The following is a 23672-nucleotide window of genomic DNA, read 5'->3' on the forward strand; positions in this document are numbered from 1 at the left end:
AAAAAAAACATGGGCAATATTGCCTCAAAATCTGACGATGATTCTCAATCAAACTTACAAACCATGATCCGGACTACATCAATGACCAAAAAAGCTATCAATCCTAAAGGGAAACTACCACTAGCCAAAATTCAAACACCACCCACCAAGCAAACTAACAATTATATTTACAAAAATAAATTTTCAACTGTTTTGCAGATGGAACCTGAATTCTGGGACAAACACCCATTTAAGGCAACAACCAAGGCATTCCAGTCAGGATTTCATTTCAAACCAACCACCATCATGAAGTCCAGGACTTTTTATGAATTGATTTTGGTAGACTCAAATTCAGTGTCTATCAAACATTTCAAAGACCCAAAAGATCAAACATTGAACACCCACTCAACAATTCAAATACTAAAAGTTCTTCAACCAAGAAATTTTGGTTCGGAATTAAACAAAGGAAAAAGATTTTCAGTATCATTTGACCTTGTAGGTTATACCTATTGGGATTATATTGATGCTTGGACTAAGTTTTTTTGGCACCAAAATACCCGCTTCAAGCACTCATGATTAATATATTTCAAAACCAACACAATCTATAATTTCCCAAATTGGTTTTTACAATGGTGGGATTTCTTTGGTCCAATTCCAAAGATTTTCCCAGAAATAGTTCAACAACGATTTGCTCAATTTGAAAAACAATACAATTCTCAAGAATCACGAATTCCAACAGATCTTAAATATTTTTCCAATTTTGCTATGTCATGATTTTTTTCATGGCAATATCGTTACAGTAAAACTGAAAAAACAAACCAATATCCATCACTACAAAGGCATGCATTTGTAAAATGGTGGACTCAATTTGACTCGTCCAAAGCTAATCCAGAACAAGTGAAACTCTGGTTCCAATCCCATCCGGAATTTCTCAAAGCAGCTGATCCAAAAACTTTTGTGTTTTTGAACCAAAAGTCCCACCTGGCAGTATTTTTAGCAGGATCAAAATTGAAAGAGATCCTAACTAAAAATCTTAAGAAAGTTCTGCAAATGTTATAGCAAGATGAAGAAGGTTCATCCTCAAAAAAGGAAGAAATAAGCTCTGTTGAAGAAGAAGAAGACCTTTTTTACCAAAACGAAGATGATTGTTTTGGTATTTGTTTAGATTAATTATAATTTCAGTCACAAAACCGTTTGTACTTAATTATTTTGTAATTCCAGACAATACTACCTGTCCTGTAGCAAATAAGTTGCGGTCAAAACTAATTGTCTTGTAACAAACAGTCAAATAGTTCCGGTCACAACTACCGGCAACTACTGATCTTATGAAAGAATTTTGGCTATATAAGGAGTCCTCAACCATCTAGTGAGGCACCCTTCCATTTAGCCATTTTCAGGTTTCTGAGACGAGGTGCTCTGAAAGAACAACTTTTGTAAGCACTTCTTTCAAGTTTTAATAAATTTCTATTTTTCATCCATCTTCCTTCTCCCTCTTTACCGATCCTGTGCAGCTCTGCCGCCGCTTCGGTTTCTTTGTTTAAGAAAACCTTGGATTTGTAAGCCATTTTTCGGTGTGCCCTTGATACTTGTTTTTAAAGTTTAGATTTTGATTTCCATTTATCATACTACATTGTTACTTCCTATTTGTGCATTTGATCCCTACCCGCTGATCTCTCGTATCAACCTGGTATCAGAGCCGGATCTCTGGTAAGGACATATGTTAACTGAATTCATGATGGGGAAGTAGGAACAGTGTCCGTAAGGATAAATAGGAAGTAAGATGGGGATATATAACATTAAGAGAACAACTCAATGTCCGTAAGGAAAATAGTTAACATAAATTGTTGTATTTGGGTGACATCATTGACCAAAACAGTAGATAGATATCTATTGTTGAGTGGGTGTTCAATCGAAGCGGTGGCAGAGTCGCACAGGATCGGTAAAGAGGGAGAAGGGAGATGGATGAAAAATATAAATTTATTAAAACTTGAAAGAAGTGCTTACAAAAGTTGTTCTTTCAGAGCACCTCGTCTCAAAAACCTGAAAATGGCTAAATGGAAGGGTGCCTCACAAGATGGTTGAGGACTCCTTATATAGCCAAAATTCTTTCATAAGACCGGTAGTTGCCAGTAGTTTTGACCGGAACTATTTGACTGTTTGTTACAAGACAATTAGTTTTGAGCAGAACTTATTTGCTACAGGATAGGTAGTATTGTCCAGAATTACAAAATAATTAAGTACAAACGGTTTTGTGACCGAAATTACAATTAATCTAAACAAATACCAAAACAATCATCTTCGTTTTGGTAAAAAGGGTCTTCTTCTTCTTCAATAGAGCTTGTTTCTTCCTTCTTTGAGGATGAACCTTCTTCATCTTGTTGTAACATTTGCAGAACTTCCTTAAGATTTTTAGTTAGGATCTCTTTCGATTTTGATCCTGCTAAAAATGGTGTCAGGTGGGACTTTTGGTTCAAAAACACAGAAGTTTCTGGATCAGCTGCTCTGAGAAATTCCGGATAGGATTGGAACCAGAGTTTCACTTGTTCTGGATCAGCTTTGGACGAGTCGAATTGAGTCCACCATTTTACAAATGCATGCTTTTGTAGTGATGGATATTGGTTGGTTTTTTCAGTTTTACTGTAACCATATTGCCATGAAAAAATCCATGACAAAGCAAAACTGGAAAAATATTTAAGATCTGTTGGAATTCGTGATTCCTAAGAATTGTATTGTTTTTCAAATTGAGCAAATCCTTGTTGAACTGTTTCTGGGAAAATCTCTGGAATTGGACCAAAGAAATCCCACCATTGTAAAAACCAATTTGGGAAATTATAGATTGTGTTGGTTTTGAAATATATTAACCATGAGTGCTTGAAGCGGGTATTTTGGTGCCAAAAAACCTTAGTCCAAGCATCAATATAATCCCAATAGGTATAACCTATAGGGTCAAATGATACTGAAAATCTTTTTCCTTTGTTTAAGTCCGAACCAAAATGTCTTGGTTGAAGAACTTTTAGTATTTGAATTGTTGAGTGGGTGTTCAAAGTTTGATCTTTTGGGGCTTTGAAATGTTTTATAGACACTGAATTTGAGTCTACCAAAATCAATTCGTAAAAAGTCCTGGACTTCATGATGGTGGTTGGTTTGAAATGAAATCCAGACGGGAATGCCTTGGATGTTGCCTGAAATGGGTTTTTGTCCCAGAATTCAGGTTCCATCTGCAAAACAGTTGAAAATTTATTTTTGTAAATATAATTGTTAGTTTTCTTGGTGGGTGGTGTTTGAATTTTGGCTAGTGGTAGTTTCCTTTTAGGATTAATAGTTGTTTTGCTCATTGATGTAGTCTGGATCATGGTTTGTAAGTTTGATTCAGAATCATCGTCAGATTTTGAGGCAATATCTGCCCAAGTTTTTTTTATTATTTTCGGGAATTTGGTTAGACCCATTTCTTGAAGGGCCTGAAGAGTTTCAATTGGCCAAGCATAGTCGGCCGATGTTTGTTTGGCGGTTGCCGGTTTGGGAGATTCCTAAGTGGATGACTCAGGTTTAACTGAGATGATTTGGGTTGATGACCCTTCAAAATTGGTTTTCTGGGTGGATGACCCAGCCTGGGTTGGTGACCCAAAAGAAGTTGAGGATGATTTCATAGTGATCGGCTCTGGAAGAGACAACTTGGATCCTTTACCTGTACTTCGCCCTCCTTTCAGGGAGGCTCCTGATGCCTTAGGAGGCATTACCGCTTTTCTTTAAGAATTCACGGGTAAGGTAGTCAGGTAGAGAGTTTGAGGTGCCCTTGATATATTCTATGTCAAAATCAAAGACACTTAAAATTGCTTGCCGTCTTGCAAAAATTTGTTTCGAGGCAAGGTTTTTGACATCCTTTTGTAAAATATCTTTGGCTGACTTGCAATCAACCCTGATTAAAAATTTTTTATTTAATAAATCTAATTGAAATTTGGAAATGCACAAAACAATTGCTAAAACTTCTTTTTTAACAGTTGAATATTTTAATTGTGCAGAATTCCAATGTTTTGATGTATATGCAATGACATGATCTTGGTCATGCACTCTTTGTTTGAGGATGCCACCATAACCTATGTCTGATGCATCGGTTTTGACAATTTTAAATGCCTGTGAAGTGGGAAGATACAGACATTTTGTAGATTGGACTTTGAGTTTGATCTCTTTAACTGTTTGGGTATGGAGATCAAACCAAGGAGGCGGATTTTTCTTTAGCTTATCATGCAATGGTTTGACAATATTGTTTAAATATGGACAAATTCTCCTACATAATTTAGACAACCTATAAATCTTTGTAACTGGGTTTTGTCCAAGATTTGGTTGGGGAATTTGTTAGCAAATTCTATTGACCTTTCTATTGGAATGATTGTACCTTGATATATATTATGACCAAGGAATCGAATTCGAGTTTGGAAAAGATTGATTTTTGATTTAGAGACTGCCAAACCATTTTGTTTGATGATATGGATGAAAGTCTGAAGATGTTTGAAATGTTGGTCAATGTTTTGGGAAAAGATTAAAATATCATCTATGTAAACAATGACAAATTTTGAATAAGGATTGAAAATATCGTTCATAATTTTTTGAAATTCTGAAGGGGCATTCTTCAGTCCAAATGGTATCACATTCCATTCATATTACCCGAAAGGTACAGTAAATGTTGTTTTGTACCTATCTGATTCTTGGATTTGGATTTTCCAAAATCCAGATTTCATATCAAATTTTGAAAATATTTTTGCAGAATTTAATCCGTTAAGTAAGTCTTTTTTGTTTGGGATAGGATACCTAATCCATTGTAATGCTTGATTCAATGGTTTGTAATTTATGACTAGGTGGGGTGTTCCACGATCAAGCTCAGATTGTTTATTGACATAAAAATCCGCACAAGACCATGGGCTTTTGCTCTTCCGGATTAAGCCTTTATCAAGCAAATCCTTGATTTCTTTTTGGCAGTATTGAAAGAGTTCTTCGTTCATTTGAATTGGTCTGGCTTTTGTGGGAATTTATTTTTCCCTAAAGTCTTTCTCATAAGGGAGATCAACAATATGTTTCTTTCTATCCCAAAATGCATGTGGCAAATCAGAACAGATAGTTGATTCAATATGACTTAACAAAGATTGAATTTTTTCTTTTATTTGGGGTTTTCCTAGTTGTATCTGAATATTATTAAAAGATACTTCTTCTTTTACTAAGTTAATTTGGTTAATCTTATTTTCTATAAGATTTATATTTCTGGAGATTGGTTTGGTAGAAAAATTAAATATATTTTTTCTTCCTAAATGATTTGTAGTTATTCCTTCATTAGATATTTTAATAGGAAACAGGGTTCTAATAAAGGGAGTTCCTAGGATCACTTTGTTCTTAAGGTTTTTTACTAGAAGAAAGTTTGTATTAATCCTAAGACCTTAGTTTTCAATGATTGCATTGGATAATTTGTAATTGATTTTTAATTTAGATTCACTTGTTGTACTATGTTTCTTTGAAGTTTTTTCAAAGAATTTTGTAGGAATTCATCCTTCTAAAATACAGTTTGAATCAGCCCCTGTGTCAAATAGGGTCATCGTATCTAGCATAAAATCTTTAATAATAATCTTGATGTTTATGTAAAATTTTTGGATTTTAATCTTGTTGATTAATCCCATAAACATGTCATCTCTAGATTTTCTATTTTGTTTTCTTCACTGTTGTTGATACTTTCAGAATCACTATCTTCCTCAAGTTGAGAAAGGATGATTTGATGAACTTCTTGTTGTTGACGAAGTTCTTTCACTTCTCTTTTTAGATTGTTTATCTCTGTTTGGAGATCTTGGACTGTTGTTGGTTTGGCTGAAGAATTTTCTAATCTTTCGAATATGTTATTAACATCAAACTTATTATTTGTAATAAAATCCTTTTGTTTAGGTTTTACCTCTAATGTTTTCTTAAGTTTTTCCAGAAAAACCTTCTTTTCTTGGGGGTCGGGTATAGAACTGATTGCTTCAAACAAGAGATCTTGTTCTCTTGTTAGGGTATTGATTTGCCCATCATCATCTGTTGATGATAGTTGGTCATCTTGTTGGATTATGTTTAGGTTTTCATCGAAGAGCACAGAGGATGAAGTTTTTATTTCTTCCTCCGAGGTTTCTATAAGCAAATTGTTTATTTGCTCTTCAATAGCTGGTTCTAAGTTAAGGTTTCTTAACTTCTTTTTTAGTCTACAATATTTACTAATGTGGCCTTGTTTTCCACAATTGTAACATGTTATTTTTTATTTTATTTTTTGTCTATGATTTTCCATTTCTTTACTGGTTGAGGGTTTGTGTGAGTATCTCCTTCTTGGAAAACTCTTTTTATTGATTGGTTTACTCTCACGGATTTCTCTCCTAGAGGTTTGTTTTTTCTTTTGTTTTTGACAGGCCGGTAGACCAAATTGTTCGCAGAAAGAACCTAAGTCTTTCTTTGTTTGAGCCTTTTCTTTGGCTAATTGTTTCTTAATCTTGTCATCTTGACAAATTTTTAAGGCTACCTTTTGGACAAAAGAAATTAATTGATCGTAGCTTAAGCTTTCATATGGAATGTCTCCATTAGCCAATTGACTACAGATTTAATCTCTAACCTTGTCTCCTAATGATCTTGGAAGAGCGACTAGAAATTTTTCTTTCCAAAAAGATTGTTGACTATCTTCTCTAGTGTAAACCCTAGTTAGGAAAATATCTCTATATCACCTTAAGTCTGCTAAGGTTCTACACTTAAGGTTTGACAATAATTCTGCAGACTTGTATTTCCACAAAGATGGGTCTCCAATGAAGTGTTGAGCTATTGGAAAAATTAATGTATTAACAGCGTCAGGAATTTCTTTATCTTCATCATTAGTAAGGACTTTTCCATTGATACCTGTCTTAACTGCGCTGTAAATTTTTTATTTTTCTTCATTCATTAGATAATTATCCCACCAACCTTTTAATTGTCCGGAAAATCCTGCCACTAAAATATCTATAATGGTTTCTTCCAAACATTCATGGGAGGTTTGGTAGGCCGTAACTACCATGATCATATGTTGGAGTGTATTCATAATGTTATACTCCATTTGTGCATCTATGGTCCATTCATAGATGTTGTTTACACAAAAACTCTTAAAATTGTTTTCACCTCTTTCTTCTAATAGAAGGTCAGGGGCAGTTGGACGTTGATAATATAATTTAGAGGGTATTTTCTAGTGTTTGGAATTAATTGGATTTATATTCTTTTCTGATATTGATCCTATCTCAGTTGCATTTTTTGAGTTTTGGTCACTATCTTCATTAATAACATTAATTAATTTGGAGGTACTTCTCGTTACCATTTTGGATGTATTTTCCGAAGTTTGGGGAGTTTCTAGAATGACCTTAAGTAAACTACCAATTTTGTTTAGTAATTCACTATGGTTGTCTCCTACTCCTTCAATTAAGGATTTAGTTTTTCTAAGTTCCCTAATTTTTCTTTTAGCTTTATCACTAACTTTGAAAGGTTTGAACAATGGTTTTTCAATGGGAATACTTTGTGAAGCTTCCCCAACTGATTTTTGTTTAGGAGCTACCTTAGTTTTAATGGTTTCTCCTAAAACTTGCAAATATTTGTTGGTGTAATTTGCTTGTTCCATTAGGCTCTTAATGTCTTTAGAGGTTACTTCCTCGTTAACATCTTTTGTTTTGAATGGAACGGCCATGACAGGTTTATTGTTACTATCTTTGACATTCGGTGGTTGATATTGTGTTACGGGAGGTAATTCTGATTGGATTAACTCACCGTCCTTCATTTTCCAGTTTGTTATGACATTTGTTGTTGGATCACCTATGATGTCTTGTTTCCAAGGGTAATCTATATCCTTTCTGATGGTATAAGCATGAAACCAATCAAAGAAAAGGACATTAATTTTGACTCTTTCGACAAATTCATAGAACGTGTCTTGGATCTGTCTTCTGTTTGCACCCTTGTAATGTTGGAAAAACCATCTCCTTTGAAGTTCATTTTCCAGAGAATAAAAGTCTTTCCTAAGGGTTTCCTTATCAATGCTAAAGTTTTCAGATAACATCATAAGGTTCCATAGAAGAATAAGTTGGGGATTGGATCGACTTTTGGTCATCCTCCTGTTCTTGGTTGTAAGTTGTTCTAGGTATACTAGAAGTAGTATCTAATCCTTGCAGGATGATAAATGTATGCTATGCAAAGGTTTATAAAACAATTATCAAGGGCACACCAAAGATCGGCTTACAAATCCCAGGTTTTCGCAAAACAGAAACCAAAGCGGCAACAGAGCCGCACAGGATCGGTAAATGAGGGAGAGGGAGATGGATAAGAAAGTTGAAATTTATTGAAATTGAAAGAAGCGCTTACAAAAGTTTTTCTTTCACAGAGCACCTCTTCCTGAAACCTCAAAGTGTCTGAAATGAAAAGGGTGTCTCACAACAATGACGAGGACTCCTTAAATAGACACAAAAATAACTTTTACTACAGTATCGGTAACAACCATCGGAACTGTTACAATGATGAGCTACAGTGACGGTAACATTTACCGAAAAATATAATGACTTTAGTAATAATTCTTAATCTATCATTACAACCAATTAATCTTCTTCAAGTGAGATGCCGAAACAATCATCCTCATTCTGATAAAAGGGATCATCATCTTGGTCATCAAAATCTTCAGAAGATTCAGCTTCTATCTTTGAAGATTCTTCCTCTTCTTCTTGTTGAAGTATTTGGAAAACTTCTTTGAGATTCTTTGCAAGACTTTCCTTAGATTTGGAGCTTGCCAGAAATGCTGCAAGTTGTGATTTTTGGTTCAAAAATAGTGATGTTTTTGGGTCAGCTGGTTTGAGCAATTCAGGGTGACTCTGAAACCAGTTCTTGACTTGGTCAGGAGCCGCTTTTGAAGTATCAAACTGAGTCCACCATTTGACAAATGCATGCCTTTGCAAAGGTGGATATTGTTTATTATTTTCAGTTTTTCCATACCTGTACTACCATGAAAAAATCCATGATAGCGCAAAGTTGGAAAAATACATCAAATCGACGGGATTCTTGATTCCTGGCTATTGAACAATTTGCAGAATTGTTGGAATCCTTGTTGGACCTCCTCAGGGAAAATTTGTGGAATCGGACTGAAATAAGTCCACCATTGGGTAAACCAATTCGGAAAATTGTAAACGATATAATTTTTGAAGTATATTAGCCATGAATGTTTGTATTTATTGTTTTGGTGCCAGAACACATTAGTCCAGGCATCAATATAGTCCCAATAAGTATATCCTGTTGGGTCAAAAGGTGCAGAAAACTTTTTGGGTTGGTTGAGATTTGATCTGTAATGCCTTGGTTGCATTACTTTTAAGAGTTGGATTGTAGAATGGGTATTTAGGCTTTGGTCTTTTGGATCTTTGAAGTGTTTAATGGATACTGAGTATGTATCCACTAAAATAAATTCATAAAACGTTCTTGTCTTGTTGAGGGATGTTGGTTTGTAATGGAATCCCGAGGAAAAAGCTATAGCAGTGGCTTTGAAGGGATTTTTGTCCCAATATTCAGGTTCCATTTGGAGGACGTTGAAAAATTTGTTCTTTGGAATGTAACTATTTGTGGATTTTGGTATTGGGTCTTTTTGAACCAATTTTTCTTTTAGGTTAACAACTGTTTTGGTTTGCTTGGCTTTTTGGATTTGTTTAAAAAGATCTGTTTCAGAATCATCGTCTGATTCTGAGGCCATCTCTGCCCATGTTTTCTTTGCTAGTTTTGGGATTTTGGTAAAGCCTATATCTTGAAGGGCTGGGAGGGTCTAGATTGACCAGGCATAGTCAGCCACAGTCTGTTTTGTTGTTATATGTTTGGGGGATTCCTGAGTTGATGACTCAGGTTTGATGGTGGCTAATTGCGTCAATGACCCTTCAATTTTTTGTTTTTGGGTTGATGACCCAGTCTGGGTAGGTGACCCAGAAGATGATGATGTTGTCTTCTTGATTACTGGCTCTGGTAGAGCCAGGAGAACTTCCTTTCCTTTGCTAACTGACTTTCCTCCTCTCCTGAAGGAGCTGGACGCCTTAGGTGGCATCTGGAATTTTCTGTAAATATTCACGTGTGAGGTAGTCAGGTAAGGAATTTGAGGTGCCCTTTATGTATTCTATTTGAAAATCAAAGACACTTAAAATTGCCTGCCATCTGGCAAAAATTTGTTTTGATGCAAGATTCTTTACATCTTTTTGGAGAATATCTTTGGCTGATTTTCAATCAACCCTAATTAAAAAAATTTGGTTTAATAAATCAGATTGGAATTTGGAAATGCACAAAACAATTGCTAAAACTTCTTTTTTAACAGTTGAGTATTTTTCTTGTGCAGAATTCCAATGCTTTGATGTGTATGCAATGACATGTTCTTGGGAATGAATTCTTTGTTTAAGAATACCACCATAGCCTATGTCTGATGCATCTGTTTCGATTATATTGAATGTTTGCGGAATGGGAAGATACAAACATTTAATGGACTAGACTTTGAGTTTGATATCTTTAACGGTTTGAGTATGAATATCTGACCATCGAGGAGGATTTTTCTTTAGCCTATTATGTAAAGGCTTGACAATATTATTTAAGTAGGGAACAAAATCTCCTACATAATTTAGACAGCCTAGAAATCTTTGTAACTGGGTCTTGTCTGTTATTTGATTTGGGAATTTGTTTGCAAATTCAATAGATCTGTCAATTGGAATAATTGTTCCTTGATATATATTATGACCAAGGAATCTTATTCTGGTTTGAAATAAATTAATTTTTGATTTTGATACTACTAAAGCATTTTGTTTTATGACATTGATAAAAGTTTGGATGTGCTTGAAATGTTGATCAATATTTTGTGAAAAAATTAGGACATCGTCTATGTAGACTATGACGAATTTTGAATAAGGATTAAAAATGTCGTTCATGATTTTTTGGAATTCTGAAGGGGCATTCTTCAAACCGAATGGCATTACATTCCACTCGTATTACCCGAAAGGTACTGTGAAAGCTGTTTTGTACCTATCACATTCCTGGATTTGGATTTGCCAAAATCCAGATTTCATATCGAATTTTGAGAATATTTTGGTAGAATTTAATCTGTTGAGTAAACCCTTCTTATTTGGGATTGGATATCTAATCCATTGTAATGCTTGATTTAAAGGTTTATAATTTATAACTAAGCGGGGTGTTCCTCGTTCAAGCTCAGCATGTTTGTTAACATAAAAAGCCGCACAAGACCATGGGCTTTTACTTTTCCGAATTAGACCTTTGTCAAGCAAATCCTTTATTTCTTTTTGACAATATTGAAGAAGTTCTTCATTCATTTGAATTGGCCTAGCTTTGGTGGGAATTTGTTTTTCCCTGAAGTCTTTCTCATAAGGGAGATCGACAATGTGTTTCTTTCTGTCCCAAAAGGCATGGGGTAAATCAGAACAGACACTTGATTCAATATGTTTTAACAAAGATCGAATTCTTTCTTTTATTTGGGGTTTTTCTAGTTGGTTTTGAATATTACTAAAGGATACTTCTTCTTTTAAAAAATTGATTTGGTTAATTTTATTTGCTATGTGATTTATGTTTCTGGAAATTGGTTTAGTGGAAAAATTAAATATAATTTTTCTTCCTAAATAACTTGTAGTTATTCCTTCCTTTGATATCTGGAAGGGAAATAAAGCTCTAATAAAAGGAATTCCTAAGATTACTTCATTCTTAAGGTTTTTTTACCAAAAGAAAGCTTGTGTTAATCCTAAGGCCTTGATTTTCTATAATTGCATTTGACAGTTTAAAATTAATTTTTAATTTTGATCCATTTGCCGTGCTTAACTTCTCTAATGTTTTTTCAAAAAAATTTGTTGGGATTAACCCTTCTAAGATACAATTTGAATCGTCCCCTGTATCAAACAAGGCCATAGTTTCTAGTACAAAATCATTAATAATGATCTAAATATTTATGTAAAACTTTTGGATTTTGATCTTATTGATTAAACCCATAAACATATTATCTTCTGGATTTTCTATATGATTTGTGTCACTATTAGCGACGCTTTCAGAATCACTTTCTTCTTCGAGCTTAGAAAGGATATTTTGGTGAATTTCTTGTTGTTGGCGAAGTTCTTTTACTTCTTTCTTAAGATTATTAATTTCTGTTTGGAGGTCTTGGATTGTTGTTGGTTTGGCTGAAGTATTTTCTAATCTTCTAAGAATGTTACTAACATCAAATTTGTTATTGGTAATAAAATCCTTTTGTTTAGGTTTTACTTCCAATGTTTTCTTGAGCTTTTCTAGAAAATTTTTCTTTTCCTGGGGGTCAGGTATAGAATTAATTGCTTCAAACATGAGGTCTTGTTCTCTTGTTAAAGTATTGATTTTTCTTTCATCCTCTGTAGATGACAATTGATCATCTTGTTGAATTAGATTGAGATTTTCATCAGAGATCATGGAGGATGAAGTTTTTGTTTCTTCTTCCTCCGAACTTTCTATGAGCAAATTATTAATTTGCTCTTCAATGGCTGGTTCTAAATTAAGATTTCTTAATTTTCTTTTTAACCTATAATATTTGCTAATGTGACCTTGTTTTCCACAGTTATAGCATGTTACTTTAGATTTTAGTTTTTGTTTTGGGTTTTCTATTTCTTTACTAATTGAAGGCTTGTGCGAGTATCTCCTCCTTGGAAATATCTTTTTGGTAACGACCTTATTTTCATGGGCTTCTTTTCTAGAGGTCTGCTTCTTTTGTTTTGGACAGGCTGGCAAGCCAAATTGTTCACAAAAAGATCCTAAATCTCTCTTTGTTTGAGCCTTTTCTTTAGCTAATTGTCTTTGAATTTTATCATCTTGACAAATTTTTAAGGCTACCTTTTGGACATAAGAAATTAATTGACCGTAACTTAAACTTTCGTATGGAATATCTCCATTGTATTGGCTACGAATTTTATCTCTAACCTTATCTCCTAAAGATCTTGGAAGACCGGCTAGGAATTTTTCCTTCCAGAAAGGTTGTTGACTATCTTCTCTGGTATAGACCCTAGTCAAGAAAGTATCCCTGTACCATCTAAAATCTGCTAAGGTTCTACACTTAAGATTTGATAATAATTCGGCAGACCTATCTTTCCATAAAGATGGGTCTCCAATAAAATGTTGTGCTATTGTAAAGATTAAGGTGTTAACAGCGTCAGGAATCTCTTTATCATCGTCATTAGTAATGACCTTACCATTGAGATCAGTCTTGATTGCGCTGTAAATTTTTTACTTTTCTTCATTGGTGAGATAATTATCCCACCAACCTTTTAGTTGTCCGGAAAATCCTGCCACTAAAATGTTTATAATGGTTTCTTCCGAACATTCATGGGAGGTTTGGTAAGTCGTGGCTACCATTGTCATATGTTGGAGTGTATTCATGATATTGTATTCTGTTTAAGCATCTATATTCCATTCATAGATGTTATTTGTAGAAAAACTCTTGAAATTATTTTCTCCTCTTTCTTCTAGTAGAAGGTCAGGGGCAGTTGGACGTTGGTATAATTTAGATGGGGTTTTCCAGTGTTTAGAACTAATTGGGTTTATAATTGCTTCTGGAACTATATTTGAATTTTCTGTTTCAATTGTATTATCACTATCTTCATTAATAACATTGACTAGTCTTGATGTACTTCTTGTTACTATTTTTGACGTATTATCTGAGGTTTGGGGAGTTTCTGGGACGACCTTAAGTAAACTACTAATTTTGTGTAGTATTTCACTATTATTGTCTCCTACTCCTTCAATTAGGGTTTTTTTTTCCTAAGCTCTCTTATTTTCTTTTTAGCTTTGTCGCTAATTTTGAAAGGTTTGAATAATGGTTTTTCAATGGGAATACTTGTTGAAGCTTCTTCAATTGTTTTTTGTTTAGAAATTTTTGTCTTGAGAGTTTCTCCTAAGACTTGTAAGTATTTGTTTGTATAGTTAGTTTGTTCCATTAGGCTCCTAATATCCCTAGAGGTTACTTCTTCATTGATGTCTTTTGTTTTGAAAGGAACTACCATGACAGGTTTATTACTACTATCTTTGATATTGGGGAGTTGATACTGAGTTGCGGGGGGTAAATCTGCTTGGATTAACTCGCCGTCTTTCAATTGCCAGTTTGTTATGACATTTGTTATTGGTTCACCTATGATATCTTGTTTCCATGGGTAATCTATATCCTTTCTTATGGTGTAAGCATGGAACCAGTCAAAGAAAAGGACATTGATTTTTACTCTTTCGACAAATTCATAGAACTTGTCTTGGATCTGTTGTCTACTAATAAATTCGTAAAATTTGTCTTGGATTTGTTTTCTGTTTGTACCCTTGTAATGTTGGAAAAACCATTTCCTTTGAGGCTCATTCTCCGGAGAATAAAAGTCTTTCCTAAGGGTTTCCTTATCAATGCTAAAGTTATCAGATAACATCATAAGGTTCCATAGAAGAGTATGTTAGGGATTGGATCGACTTTTGGTCGTCCTCCTGTTCTTGGTTTTAGGTTGTTCTAGGTATGCTAGAAGTAGTGTCTAATCCAAGGAGGTTTACAGTAGGGAACTGGTTATGTGACTCAGATCTGGTTAGTCCTACTGGAATTGAACGGGTTCTAACCGAAAAAGACCTTCTGGCTGACTCATATTCAGACCTAGAGGCTTTTATCCTTGATGAGAAAGAATTTCTCCTATTGAAGGTTATCTCTACCTTTCCGGAGTTATCTTGTTTGATTTTTTCAATAATTGGAGCGGGTCGGGGATCAGACGGTGTGGCCTTCTCCATGACCCATTTTTCGGGGAGAGTTACTTAATCCCATTTTATTATTCTTTTTAAAAAAACGTTGGCTTTTGTCATATCAGTGATAAATAAGGTTGTTCTCCCTTTTGTGGTTGCAACAGGACTCTAGATGCACAAGTATTCATGACCTTGTACTGGATCCTATAAATCAAAGTCGCTAGGATTGATCCTTCTTTCATGTCAAGGCCATGAAAGTGGATATTTAAGAACAGAGAGTCAAGAATGTTTCTGTCCATCAGACTCACTGTTTTGTTTGGATAACAATTAAAATATATTGGACCTTGTCCAAGGCTAGTTTCGACTGTTCCAATTAGGGAGTCTTCAAATTTATTATGCCTAATATCTCTTAGACACATTAAAACTGTTGCATCTATGCCCATGTCAATCAAGGGCTTGATGACTACTTGTACACAGCCAATGTGTAGATATTTATACTTACGGCTATGTTCATAAATTGAATTTTTTGAAAGTAAATGAAACTCTTCCCCTATATCTTGTCCTAGAGGAATATTGTTTTCTACTGTTTTGATTATGTAATCAAATTTGTGTTTGTCTTTAATTGTTTCAGGAACGTATAGTTGATCCTGAGGGATTTCTGGAATGTTCCAGTCATCCATGTTTTGATTGATATCTTCGAATTGGACTTCCTCATCGAAGAGATTGTGTTTGGGGCGACCTCTTGGGTATGGTTTTCTTGATCACTTAATAAATTGGAATTTCTTGAAGAAGATGATGATGAAGAATTTGATCGAAAAGAGATACGGGAAAAAGAACGTAGAAGTCTAGACATGATTATAACATTCTCTAATATCTTTGCCTTTATTTGGTTCCATAGAAATATTTCCGTAAGTAAATATGTAACAAAATTCTTTGGATCTGAAATATTTTAAACAAAAACTCTTTTTTAAAAAAATTGTTTGAACGGCATTCCTATAGCCACCAGTATATTATGTCTTAATATTTTGGTTAAACAGTACACCTTAGCCTTACTGCCCTCTATCCATCACGGGTCTTACTGCTACAGTACCATTCATCTAAAATATTAGACTGTTGTACTTCCAGAAAGTACTGTTCAAACGTTTACTGTATAGATCAAAATAAAACATTACGTACACTATACAAGATTTTAGATCCATAAAATCTGTTTACATATGTCCTTACGGACAGTATTCCTACTTTCCCATCAGGCTCTGATACCAGAGATCAGCGGAAAAGGACCAAACGAACACATAGGAAGTAAGAATGCAGTATGAATATAAACAAGATAATGCAATATGAAGTTTAAAACAGGTATCAAGGGCACATCGGAATCCGGCTTACAAATCCCAGGTTTTTATAAACAAGAAACCGAAGCGGCGGCAGAGCCGCACAGGATCGGTAAAGGGAGAAGAGAGATATGAAAATGAAACTTTGAGTTTATTCAAATTGAAAGAAAAGCTTACAAAGATTTTTCCTATGCAGAGCTTCTCTCTCTAAAACCTGATAATAGGGCTATCTGAAAGGGTGCCTCACATAGAGAACGAGGACTCCTTTAAATAAACCAAAGTTTGTTATTGTTTCTACAGTATCGGTAATGTTTACTAGAACTGTTACAATTTATTTTCTTGACCGAGTACATTAGTTACAATAATGCTTGATTACTACAACTAATTAATCATCATCTAGTGATATACCAAAACAATCGTCCTCATTCTGGTAGAATGGATCATCATCTTGGTCATCATTATTTTCTGATGATTCAACCTCCTTTTTTGGGAGTTCTTCATCTTCTTCTTGTTGAAGTAGTTGGAGAACTTCCTTGAGATTGTGGGCAAGACTTTCTTTGGACTTTGAGCTTGCCAAGAATGCTGCGAGTTGAGACTTCTGATTTAGAAATAAGGATGTCTCTGGATCAGCAGGTTTGAGGAACTCAGGGTTGCTCTGAAACCAGTTCTCGACTTGATCTGGAGCAGCCTTTGAGGTATCAAATTGTGACCACCATTTTACAAAGGCATGTCTTTGTAACGGCGGATACTGCTTGTTGTTTTCGGATTTTCCATACCTGTATTGCCATGAAAAGATCCATGACAAAGCGAAGCTGGAAAAGTACTTCAAATCGGCTGGAATTCTTGATTCCTTGTTGTTGAATAGTTTGTTGAACTGTTGAAATCCATGTTGGACTTCCTCTGGAAATATTTGTGGTATTGGTCCGAAGTAATTCCACCATTGGAGGAACTAATTTGGAAAATTGTAGACAGTGTTATTTTTGAAGTAAATCAACCACGAATGCTTGAATTTACTATTTTGGTGCCAAAACACATTGGTCCAGGCATCAATGTAATCCCAATAATTGTAACCTGCAAGGTCAAAAGGTGCAGAAAACTTCTTGGGTTGGTTTAAATTGGAGCCGTAATGTCGTGGCTGCATTACCTTTAGGATTTGGATTGTTGAGTGAGTGTTTAGGTTTGGGTCCTTAGGGTCCTTGAAATGTTTCATAGATACGGAGTTTGTATCTATTAGAATGAATTCGTAAAATTTTTTGGTTTTGTTGAGGGTTGATGGCCTATAGTGAAATCCTGGGGGGAATACTTTGGCGGTTGCTTTAAAAGGATTCTTATCCCAATATTCTGGCTCCATTTGTAAAACATTAAAGAATTTGTTTTTTGAGATGTAATTGTTGGCGGGTTGTGATGTTGAGTCAATGGTTGGCTTTGTTTCTGGTTACAAACTGTTTTGGTCTGTTTGGTTTTTTGAATTTGTTTTTGAAGATCTGTTTCAGAATCATCGTCTGATTCTGAGATCATTTCTGCCCAGGTTTTCTTGGCTAATTTTGGTAACTTGGTGAGGCCTATGTCTTCTAGGGCCAGGAGAGTTTGGATTGACCAGGCATAGTCAGCCACGGTCTTTTTTGTTGTTGTTGTTGGTTTGGGGGATTCCTAAGTAGATGACTCAGGTTTGATAGTAGCTATTTGGGTCAATGACCCTTCAAGTTTTCCTTTTTGGGTTGATGACCCAGTCTGGGTAGGTGACCCAGAAGATGATGCGGTTGTTTTCTTGGTTACTGGCTCTAGTAGAGCCAATAAAACATCTTTCCCATTACTACTGGTTCTTCCTCCTCTCCCGGAGGAACTGGACACCTTAGGAGGCATCGGGAATTTTTTGTAAAAATTCACGGGTGAGGTAATCAGGTAGAGAATTTGAGGTTCCTTTGATATATTCTATGTCAAAATCAAAGACACTTAAAATTGCTTGCCATCTTGCAAAAATTTTTTTTGAGGCAAGGTTTTTAACATCTTTTTGTAAAATGTCTTTAGCTGATTTACAGTCAACTCTGATTAAAAAATTTTGATTTAACAAATCTGATTGGAATTTGGAAATGCACAAAACAATTGCTAAAACTTCTTTTTTAACAGTTGAATACTTTAATTGTGCAGGATTCCAATGTTTTGAAGTATATGCAATGACATGCTCTTGACCATGTATTCTTTGTTTGAGGATGCCACCATAACCTATGTCTGATGCATCAGTTTCGACAATCTTTAATGCATGTGGAATAGGAAGATACAGACACTTTATGGATTGGACTTTGACTTTGATTTCTTTAACTGTTTGAGTATGGAGGTCAGACCAAGGAGGCGGATTCTTTTTCTGCCTATCATGTAATGGCTTGACAATATTGTTTAAATAGGGGACAAATTCCCCTACATAAATTAGACAACCTAGAAATCGTTGTAACTGGGTTTTGTCTAAGATTTGGTTGGGAAATTTGCTGGCAAACTCTATGGACCTTTCTATTGGAATGATTGTACCTTGATATATATTGTGACCAAGGAATCGTATTCGAGTTTGGAAAAGATTGATTTTTGATTTGGAGACTGCCAAACCATTATGTTTAATGATATGGATGAAAGTCTGGAGATGTTTGAAATGTTGATCAATGTTTTGGGAAAAGATTAAAACATCATCAATGTAGGCAATGACGAATTTTGAATAGGGATTAAAAATATCATTCATAATTTTTTGAAATTCTGAAGGGGCATTCTTCAGTCCGAACGACATTACGTTCCATTCATATTGCCCGAAAGGTACAGTAAACGTCGTTTTGTACCTATCTGATTCTTGGATTTGGATTTGCCAGAATCCATATTTCATATCAAATTTTGAAAATACTTTTGCAGAATTTAATCTATTAAGTAAGTCTTTTTTCTTTGGAATAGGATACTTAATCCATTGTAATGCTTGGTTTAGTGGTTTGTAATTTATGACTAAACGGGGTGTTCCACGCTCAATCTCGGATTGTTTGTTGACATAAAAAGCCGCACAAGACCATGGGCTTTTGCTTTTCCAGATTAGACCTTTATCAAGCAAATCCTTGATTTCCTTTTGGCAATATTGAAGGAGTTCTTCGTTCATTTGGATTGGTCTGGCTTTTGTGGGAATTTGTTTTTCCCTAAAGTCTTTCTCATAAGGGAGATCAACAATATGTTTTTTTCTGTCCCAAAATGCATGTGGCAAATCAGAACAAACAGTTGACACAATATGACTTAATAATGATTGGATTTTTTTCTTTTACTTGGGGTTTTCCCAGTTGTACCTGAATATTATTAAACGATACTTCTTCTTTTAAGAAGTTAATTTGATTAATCTTATTTTCTATAAGATTTATATTTCTGGAGATTGGTTTAGTAGAAAAATTAAATATAATTTTTCTTCCTAAATAATTTGTGGTTATTCCTTCATTAGATATTTGGATGGGAAACAAGGCTCTAATGAAGGGGGTTCCTAGGATTACTTCGTTCTTAAGGTTTTTTACCAGAAGAAAGTTTGTGTTAATCCTAAGACTTTGGTTTTCAATGATTGCATTTGATAGCTTAAAATTAATTTTTAATTTTGAGTCGTTTGCTGTACTTAATTTTTCTGAGGTTTTTTCAAAGAATTTTGTAGGAATTAATCCTTTCAAAATGCAGTTTGAATCAGCCCCTGTGTCAAATAAGGCCAATGTTTCTAAAACGAAATCATTAATAATTATTTTTATGTTTATGTAAAAACTTTTGGATTTTAATCTTGTTGATTAATCCCATAAACATATCATCTTCTAAATTTTCTGATTGGTTGTTTTCACTGTTGTTGGCGCTTTCAAAATCACTTTCTTCCTCAAGCTAAGAAAGAATGATCTGATGGATTTCTTGTTGTTGACGAAGTTTTTTTACCTCTCTTTTTAGATTGTTTATTTCTGTTTGGAGATCCTGGATTGTCGTTGGATTAAAGACCCTAAGGTTTTGTGTGGTATTTTCCCGAGGCATACCTACAGATTTCTTCATCATGAATTTTTTTCATATTTATTTTTCTTTTTCTTTAGGATAGCTCCCCATCCTTGCTCACAACCATCGCATTCTATGACTAGATAGTCAGAATCTAGTGGTAGAGATAAATATGGCAAATTATTAACCATTTCTTTTATTTTCTGAATCAATTTTATATCTTCTGTATTAAATTTTCTTTGTCCAATTAAGGAAGTCTTATTGTAGAAAGGAGTTGTATATTTCCCTAAGTCTTTAATAAAATTTCTTGCATAATTAAGCAAGCCTATAAAGGCTCTTAGGGATTTTATGTCTTCCATTTTATCTGGAAAACCAAGAATTTTTTGGGAGATATGAAGCTGAAGCCTTATTTTCCCATTTCTTATTTCTGTTCCTAGGAAAGAAATATGGATCTTAAAAATTTCCATTTTTGACTTTAAAATAATCAACCCAAATTTTTCAAATAAGTGAAGAACTTGTTTAAGATGTAGATAGTGTTCTTCCTTAGTTTTCGAGAAAACTAGTACATCATCTATATATGTACATGTGAATTCTTTGTAATTTCCAAAAATATTATCCATTTTTCTTTGGAAAATTTGTGGTTCATTTTTCAATCCAAAAGGCATTACTTTCCATTCAAATAATCCTTCTGAACAAGAAAAAGTGGTCCATTTTATTGAGTCAGGATGCATTTTAACTTGGTGAAATCTTGATTTTAAATCAAATTTTGAAAACCATTTGACTTTCTGTATTCTATTTATCAATACATCTTTAGAAGGAATAGTGTATCCGTCTATGTGAGTGTTATCATTAAGCCTTTTATAATTCTCAAGCCATAATAGGGATGATAGAAATATATTTAAATCAAACAGTCTCCCTAATATACATTCCTCCTAATTATACATTGAATCTTAGTGATTTTATACACAACATAAATTTTGAAGTCCATACCATAGGTTTTGGAAGAAACTTTGTAGGGCATAACTTACATCTAGACATTACCTTTATAGGTAGAATAAGCAGCCAAATATCCCCTAGATGCAGGATAAATACCAATCCATTGGTGACAACATTGTCATCTAATGGAATCCAATTCATGCCACTTGAAGTTTTTTATTCCTCCAAGAATCAGAATAACCAATGGCAAACACATATTGATGTTGGATCCTCTAGGAGTGCTATAACCACTACTAGTGCAGCCATAATAACAAATAGAAGAAATAGTCTCTCAGTAAGGTTTATTGATTACGAAGACATACAAACCCCTCCAGGAGAGGAGATAGAACCCTCTAGGATGTCTATGATAAATTTATGGCACTGTTCATATTTTGAGTCATATATCTCCTATGATGAACCCAAACAAACTGAAAATTCTTTTTCAAGAAAAACTTCTCTTTCCCAAAAAAATTTTAAAGAAGTTAAAAAGTGGGAAGAAGATAAGAAGTGTCAACCACGAGGTTTCATAAACAATGAAACAAATTCTGAAGACATTGACAAAGATGATGACTCTATTTTTAGACAAAAATTATTTTCAACAATAAATAAAGAAAATTCATATACCGATGGTACTAAAGATTTAATTGAGAAGATTGATCTACAAGATTTTTATGAAAAAGAAATCAACTTCAAAAACACATTAGAAATAACTTCCAAGATTAATGAAACAGAATCATTAGTCACTTTTCCTGAATCTTGCAAAGGCCTCATGGCTAATACTTCTGGTACTAGTTCAAATTTTACCCCACAATTTGACTATAGTATGAAAGATTACCAAATGGGGTTCCTCCCTCATGAAAAAATTATTACTCCCGTAGATTTATCTTTAGGAGATAATATAAAGTCAAAAGGGAAAAGATTGTCCATTGAACCGGTGTTTAATATGCCTTCTCTCCTATTAAACATAGGGAGTATTGACCCTTAATTACTTCCAAATTACATAGAACAGTAGACTTCTCTTGTTATAAGAGACTATGAGAATCATGTATCTACTAGCCAAGACATGATAACTAGAGCCGAAACATATTTGGTTGATATAACTAGAGCATGCTGGGAATCTTTTAAGCAAGCTTTCCCAGAAAAAATCAAAACAAATTAGTTGACCCTGGTCTAAACATCTACAACTAAAATGTATTTAATAGTATATTTCTAGGGAGTAAAATGAGTAAAAAAGTGTATATGTAGAAACTAAAACGAGTAATTTATAGATGTAGGGATTAAAATATAAAAGTTATGTATATAGGCACCAAATTAAATGAATAATTAAACCTAAAAACAAGTTCATTATTGTGATACAGAATGGAATATGCAATGAATCTAACGACCTCATAATTAAAGGCAACATACAATATAAGAAAAATAAAATAATGATTAGTAAAACGGCAAGCATAATTATTTGACAGTTTGAGATACTTTACCAAGTCCATCCAGAAGTTTAAGTGCACGGTGAGCAAACATTTTTTCCATTGATGGATAGTGAGTCATAACAATAATATCAGCATCAACTGTGGAGGTCAAGTTAACAAGGGCCAAATCCACTTCCAGACAGCTAAATAATGCAATTGAAAGATATAACAACATCAATCTAGACTGTACAATTGAGCAAATAATCTGGAATAGAAGGGTCAAAATATATTTTTAATATTCTTAATGTGGAAATTTTAATGCTTATGGATCTTAGCTTACAACTCATGCCTATCCATGACCAGGTGTGCTTATTATCACTTTAACAATGTTCGCAGATAATAGAAAAATAATCATCAATAGTAACACTGGTCGCGAACAAACAGAGTATTTATAAAAAAAATATTCAAAATAGAGTATTTATGAATGGCTATAAATTTATAATAGTGATTGTGATTTACTTTATTAAATACCTCAAATGGATTTGAATTTCTTTGATGGAATTGTGGTTGAAAATAAATTGCTACACCATCCGCGGCATGCTTAATGATGCCTTAGCTTGTGAAATGTTAATCACTTGTTAATAGTTTGCGCTTTCAGGATGAAGAGTTTCCAGAGAACATCATGTTTGATTTGAATCGTTGAAGATGGTCTTCAAATAGCAAATGATACCCACAACTTTTCACCTCCAAACGCAAACCTTCATAATAAGGGCCAGAGTTGGCTACAAATTTCACTGTATCAAGACCATTTGAACGTACCCTTGCTAAATCAGTGAGTAGTTCTCGGCTGAAAAACATTATTAACAAGTGATCGAATCCAACTGTCACCAAAGCTCTCTTGAAAAGAATTGGAACCGGGAAAGTGAGGCTACACATATTCGTTAAATTTTCAAAACCAAATTCAATATAATCATAAGGAGGTCCCCGCCAATTATCGAAATTATTATTTGGATCATCATGTGCCACAAATATTGCACAACAAGCAACACCTCTACAATATAGGTCTTCAATAACACGAGACAGGTCCATGCTTATTGAACTACCCACATTTTGTTTAATAAACCACCTTGGAATTTTAGTTCCAGGAATAACAGAATTCATACCGTAGTGACTAGAGGATTTCAAGTATACCTGATACAAGAAAGTCAGTTATATATAATTAGTATACACAGAAAAAAACGACATATGCAAAGAAAGCATGCAT

General features: G+C 34.1%; 1 protein-coding gene across 10 annotated transcripts in view; it reads right to left on the bottom strand.

The window, feature by feature from the left end:
• The window catches only part of LOC102664733 (disease resistance protein TAO1), a 50433-nt gene that overhangs the window by 23686 nt on the left and 3075 nt on the right, over positions 1–23672 (bottom strand). For all 10 annotated transcript variants that reach the window (XM_041016696.1, XM_041016695.1, XM_041016693.1 and 7 more), the window contains 2 exons: positions 22940–23599; positions 22481–22611 (listed from right to left, as the gene is read on the bottom strand). In XM_041016696.1, the coding sequence (XP_040872630.1) occupies positions 23063–23599 (537 nt within the window). In that variant the 3' untranslated portion in view covers positions 22481–22611; positions 22940–23062. The remainder of the gene's footprint in view (positions 1–22480; positions 22612–22939; positions 23600–23672) is intronic.

The sequence above is a fragment of the Glycine max genome, chromosome 6, assembly GCF_000004515.6.
Source record: "Glycine max cultivar Williams 82 chromosome 6, Glycine_max_v4.0, whole genome shotgun sequence".
Taxonomy (NCBI): Eukaryota; Viridiplantae; Streptophyta; class Magnoliopsida; order Fabales; family Fabaceae; genus Glycine; species Glycine max.